Raw genomic sequence first — 6,289 nt, 5'->3', positions numbered from 1 at the left:
TTACTGAACAACTAGCCTTAAACAACGAGCAATATTTGACAATAGCATATTTGCCAACATAGCATTAAACAATGAGAATGAAATAAAAAACTTAGCCGGAAATGTTGCTTAATAATATATTTATGGGGGAAGCATCATCCCAAGCTCAGCAAGTGAGGAACCAGAGGAAAATGACTGTAGTTAAGTGTCTTTTTTATTATTATAATATATATATATATATATATAATTGGACTATATTTAAATCCCTTGTGTTCATTTGAGTGCTCAGTCCACACACCTTCCAATCACCACCGAAGTGATTTTTTTTTTTATTAAATGAACATAGCTTGATCTCAGCCAGTTGATCATGTATTTAATCAACACGTCATATCACCCTAATTTCTCATGCTCATATGCTCACATTACTCAGCGTGAGCACATATTCAAGCGGATCAGAAATTATGAATCTCTAATAGTATTGAGTGGCAGTCCAGCAGGGGAAGGATACACCCTGTGGAAATACTTCGAATGACTGTCATTGATATTACATTCTTATATGTATAGAAGCCATTAGGAGCAATAAACGCGTGCTTCTGACACAGCTGAAATCAACCGCACACTCACACAGCTAATGAAACATCAACCTTAGAAATAAACAACTGTAACATTGAGATTATGCCGCTGAATACAGCGAGCCCCAGTTGAAACGCATACACGAGAATGCGTGTTTCATTTAAACTTGTTCTCGTGGCCTTAACTATCGGCGTGTCCTCAGAGCGATTAAGTTACATGCTTTAGACTACGTGTTGCTCCAGCGTTATGAACACAGATGCGTAAATGCTGCTGCAAATATGCTTAATGTTTCGCTCCTGCAAACGATGCAAAACTGCTAACATCTTTCTTTTCTTTTTTTTTCAATTAGCAGGCCAGGTAATATACAGAGCGATATGGATTAAAACAGCATTCACTTATCTTCGACGTGGATTTCAGATGTTCTGAAACACGCTGCAACAGTTTGATTTGCGAGCAGCGATGCATAATTTGCTCCCGAGCAAGCTGAAAAGCTGCTGAATAATACTGAATAGAGCTTATATAGGAATGCCACGATAGGTGTCGTATTCCTATAGGTAGATGTGATCAGCTGAGAATCAGCTGATGCAAGCTTGACTCACGTGACCTGCCAGAACTAACGCTAACGCGTAATTTATTGTGCACTTTCAGACCGTTTACGTTCACATACAGCTACATTACACACTGCATGAAAGGCAGTATTGGAAATGGCATAATAGGGGCACTTTAAAATATATCTTGCATCATTACTGCAGTCTTCAGTTTCACTTGAATCTTCAGAAATCACTTAAATATGCTGATTAGCTGCTTAAGAAACATTTGTTATTAATATTGAAAACATCAATATTAATATGTTAATAGTTTTTGTGAAAACCACAATACATTTCATAAATTCAATGTTCAAAAGAACAGCATTTATATTGTGTAACATTATAAGATTGCTTACTGTCACTTGTGATCAATTTAATGCATCCTTGCTGAATAAGTTATTTCAATAAACAAACAAACAAGCAAACTATCGAGCTAACTAGCTAACTAACTTATTGTCTACAAACCTTTGAACGGTAGTGTATAAAAAAATACAATAAAATGTAGTTGAAATAATCAAGACAGTATGAATACATAGTAATAAATAACAGTATGTATTTACATATATTTTTAGTAAACCATTTTAAAATTCCACCTCCCCAGTATAGATCTGCTCTGGGTTATTATATATGCTATTTGTGCAGCAGCAGTATGTCTTAAATGCTCACAGCAATGTATCACCGTATGCATTGGCAGTAGCAAGTTCCTGTACTTGCTTTGCAGCAGATCTATTCCACAAAGACCAAATTCATTAACATTGTAATATCCATTACCATGCTAAAATCATGATATGAAGTCATTGGTCTTTCTCTCACTTCCATATATTCACTCTTTGTCTTTCTCCTCTCAGAGGCCTGTAAGGACCATAAGCGAGCTTTGGAGGTTTCCCAGCATGCCGAGGACATGGGGCTGATCCTGGGGGCCTGTGCCGGGGGGCTGGTTGTTCTCATCCTCCTGCTGGGAGCAATTGTGGTTATTGTGAAGAAAGGGTGAGCATGTGTGCACTCAGATCCAATTACCGTATTGAGCCGAATATAAGACAATGTTTTTTTCTTGGAAATACATCTGAAAAAACGCGGTCGTCTTATATTCAGGGTCTAGACTTTGACATGTCAATAATACACCCACAACAATAGGTGGCGCCAAATACGCATAAAACGAGTGTGCCATGAAATACGTAATGTAATGCGTGTTGTAAAGATCGCGAGTAAAAACAAAGGAAAAAGAAAACTTTACAGCTGCATGAGTCGTGACTGTCACGTTAGCCTGATGGGACCAAACTCCCTTTGTGATTTTAAAACGTAAGACACTACCCAGATTTGAAGACTACAGTAAGATTTAACTTCTACTGTTAATACGATTTTGGTAGGCTACTATTAGATGGATAGCCTAAATGTCTTAATTCAGATGGGCTACCTGTTTTGTTTTTTTAATGGTATATCAAAAAGTGTATATTTTTTTTTATGTGATTGTTGGTACATTTTACCAGTTTTTACAATACTTTCAAAACAAAAATTTAAATAGGAAAAATATGCAATATGAAAATAATTGAAGACAAAATGTGTTTTACTGAGAAAAAACAAGATTTGGTTTTTAAAAAGCTTTTTTCCAAAAGGTACATCTGGAAAAAGGGGGCTCGTCTTATATTCGGGCCAATACGGTACAATCAAATCCAATTCTAGATGTTCTTCACAGCGTCACATCACACCAGCAGCAGCGAAGGCCAGAAACAGTAAAAAAAAAAAAACGGCGCACAAAACACTTTAACACAGCTTCAAAGCCGGCCCCCAACTCACAGCTGAAATATAGCTCAGACATGACAAATTCTAAAAGAATCTTCTGTTACGCTTTGGGAACAGCGAGGGCAGGTACGTTAAGTACCTCAGAACTGCATTATTCACTATTGTTATGTGGCTCTCTGGAATACTTCATTGTGATTGGTCAATCGCCCTAGCCTTACATTGGAGGTGTGACCACGGTCACATCTAGAAATTGAGATGATCATGATTTTTGACCAGTCAGCAACCACCCTAGCAAAAGCATGGGAACATGCTCTGACCTGGCTAAGTCCCACCTACATTTAAAGCTGTAGATCATATTACTGCTGATTGCATATTTCCCACGATCCTCTTCTATTGTTAATCCTCTCCATTCATTTTTATGTATTTTCTCTTTTCCTCTCATTTACAGTCCTTTCAGTCTCTCTTCATTTGTTGTCTTTCATACTCTGCAGCAGGAAGAAGGTGAACATAAACAAGGCGGTGATGACGTATCGCCAGGAGAAGACGCGTAAACTGGGGTCACTGGACTGCAGTACGACAGAGCACAGTACACTGCAACAGGACGATCGCACCACGCAGACCTTCATGGACTCACATAACTCCACTGCTAGAAGTGAGTACACAAACACACACAGCGGAAAGAGTTGCTCCTTACACATACAAACTTTGATCTTCAGACGAAGGGTAGGGGAAGTGACCATGGTCTAATACCTCACTATAAGTAATCAGGCCCAGTTACAGAAAACTGTATGATAAAAAAACAGGTAAAATAAATAAATACATAATAATGTTAAGGCCTGTTTTTGATCATTTAAACCCTCCACCTCCCCCAGTTCCACCTGTCTATATATATGTGTGTGTGTGTGTGTGTGTGTGTGTGTCTGTGTGCAATTGTAAATAATCCAGTGCCAGTGCCATCTAGTTGACACTTCAGCGTAGTAGGTGATGGTATTGCACCTTATTGCTGCCACCCATAACATGGTAAAAATATGAAGACAAGTCATGTAGTACTGTCACACAAAAGGTTTATGAAAGTGAGACACTTTAACCGTACTTGAAAAAAGTTTGCTCAGCAGTGTTTTTTTTAATTGTCAGACACCCTAGTCTGTAGGAAGTGCCAATCAACAGTACATTCATTTTTGCACTTATGCTATGGTTACGTATGGCTAACTTTTTCCTCTGCCTTCTTAAACTGGTTTTGACACTCATTTGAGTGTGATTCACTTACTGAAAAAGAAAAAGCACAAAATAAACAACACAAAATATGAATTTGAAGGTTTGAAATTGCAACATTAATTCCTAATACTAAGACATATTGTACAGTGGCTAAGCAGCACCCACGCACACGCACACACACACACACACAAACACATTCTCTTTCTCTCCAATATATAATGCATGTATTAGAACACAGGTGGACAAGTGAACAGTGTTGTTGAGATGTTTACAGTCACAATACACACCTGACACTGATCATCTCCATTAGTCATTGTTTGCATCTATCTATCTATTATGCATCACAATAATCAATCTCCACATATTAAAGATCCTCCCACTGCTCTCTGAGTCTTGAGTCAGTGTCCTGATTGTCCCCTGGAACAGACAAGTGTTGTTGTGTGCCAGTAAAGTGAGAGCACTGGCTCCCAGCCTATCTCCAGATGTTTGTGCTTATGTCATGTACTTGGCTGTGTAGCACTGGTTTGAAATATTCTATTCTATTCTATTACCCAAATTCAGACTATTGACTAGAGGTCTATGTGGGATGGATATTTTAGTCCTTCTCCCCCAAGATTCTGTCCAGCTCATGCACAATTTGTTGCTCAGCACACAAATAACATGAATGGCATTATGCACCTTTAAAAACATAAAATATATTTAAGTAACTTTTATTTGATCTTGATTTTTTTATATTTTGCAGGAGCTCCTGAATCATTTCTTTCTCCCACTTTCCACACATTCATCACTATTCCTCCCACACCCACTCTCAGCAATTAAAAACGTGTCCTGTGCCGCACTCTGTTGGGTCAGGTCCCGCGCATCCCATGGGATTGCAGACCTCTATTTAAAAAGCTTTTTGCAAACACTTTTGACTAATTAGTTCAATAGTGATTCATTCAATGCAAATCATGCATTGCTGGTTAAACAGCTTATCTCCATAACCAGACAAGGATTTATAAGTAATATTTTACTGGGACACATCAGTATATCTCTGGAGCACAGTAGTAAAATAATCTGGCAACACCTTTACATGGAAGGCAGATGGTTAAAAAATGAATCTACACAGGCCATCTTCATCAAGTTGGACCAGCACAGCTTGTCCGTTTCTTACAACACCTTTCTAGCATCTCTACCCCTGTAGTTTTGCTTCTGTTCACACTCGCACAGCCACAGCGATTCACAGTATCAGGAAGACAAACTCCCTCGGCCGTTACGATTCACACCTTCAGTGAAGCTGCTCCCGCTGCAATTTGCAAGTTATCTTTGAACGCACTGTAGATTCTTCCCTTTGTGCCACGGTCTGTTTTTGTTTAGCTTTCTCTCTCTTCTTCCTCTCGCTCCTCAGATGAGCAGCGCAGCTCGGTGAACGAGTCCAGCAGCCTGCTGGGTGGTTCTCCCAGAAGGCACTGCAGGAGGAAAAGTTCTCCGTACCACACAGGGCAGCTGCACCCGGCTGTGAGAGTGGCAGACCTGCTCCAGCACATCAACCAGATGAAGACAGGAGAGGGCTACGGCTTCAAGCAGGAGTATGAGGTGAGACTCCGCTGAGGTTACAGTGGTTTTGACAAGCAATTCTTAAAGCATATGCCTGCTGGGTCAAATATAAAAGACAAAGACTTGGAGTAATGACAAACTTAAGAGAAACTTGAAGCAAAATTGTTATTAGCAAAAAAAAAAAAACAGCTTTATCGGCTTAGGTGATATTTGAAGAAACTACATTGGTTCCAAATAGTATTAAGACACTTAAATTACACTTAAGTAATTTAACTTACTTAGATAGATAGATAGATAGATAGATAGATAGATAGATAGATAGATAGATAGATAGATAGCCAGACAGATATATATATATATATATATATAGCCAGACAGACAGACAGATAGATAGATAGATAGATAGATAGATAGATAGATAGATAGATAGATAGATAGACAGACAGACAGACAGACAGACAGACAGAGAGATAGATATATAGCCAGATAGATAGACAGACAGACAGACAGACAGACAGACAGATAGATAGATAGATAGATAGATAGATAGATAGATAGATAGATAGATAGATAGACAGACAGACAGACAGACAGACAGACAGAGAGATAGATATATAGACAGACAGACAGACAGACAGACAGACAGACAGACAGACAGA

General features: G+C 38.7%; 1 protein-coding gene across 1 annotated transcript in view; it reads left to right on the top strand.

Annotated features, from left to right (window-relative positions):
• LOC107556883 (receptor-type tyrosine-protein phosphatase U-like) overlaps positions 1 to 6,289 on the top strand; it is a 153,520-nt gene that overhangs the window by 87,415 nt on the left and 59,816 nt on the right. Inside the window, exons 11-13 of the mRNA XM_016240126.1 lie at positions 1,988 to 2,126; positions 3,371 to 3,531; positions 5,482 to 5,669. Coding sequence (XP_016095612.1) covers positions 1,988 to 2,126; positions 3,371 to 3,531; positions 5,482 to 5,669 — 488 coding nt within the window. The remainder of the gene's footprint in view (positions 1 to 1,987; positions 2,127 to 3,370; positions 3,532 to 5,481; positions 5,670 to 6,289) is intronic.

This window comes from Sinocyclocheilus grahami, unplaced genomic scaffold (genome assembly GCF_001515645.1).
Source record: "Sinocyclocheilus grahami isolate Dianchi unplaced genomic scaffold, SAMN03320097.WGS_v1.1 scaffold582.1, whole genome shotgun sequence".
NCBI classification, from domain to species: Eukaryota; Metazoa; Chordata; class Actinopteri; order Cypriniformes; family Cyprinidae; genus Sinocyclocheilus; species Sinocyclocheilus grahami.
This window is presented reverse-complemented; position numbering and strand designations above follow the sequence as displayed.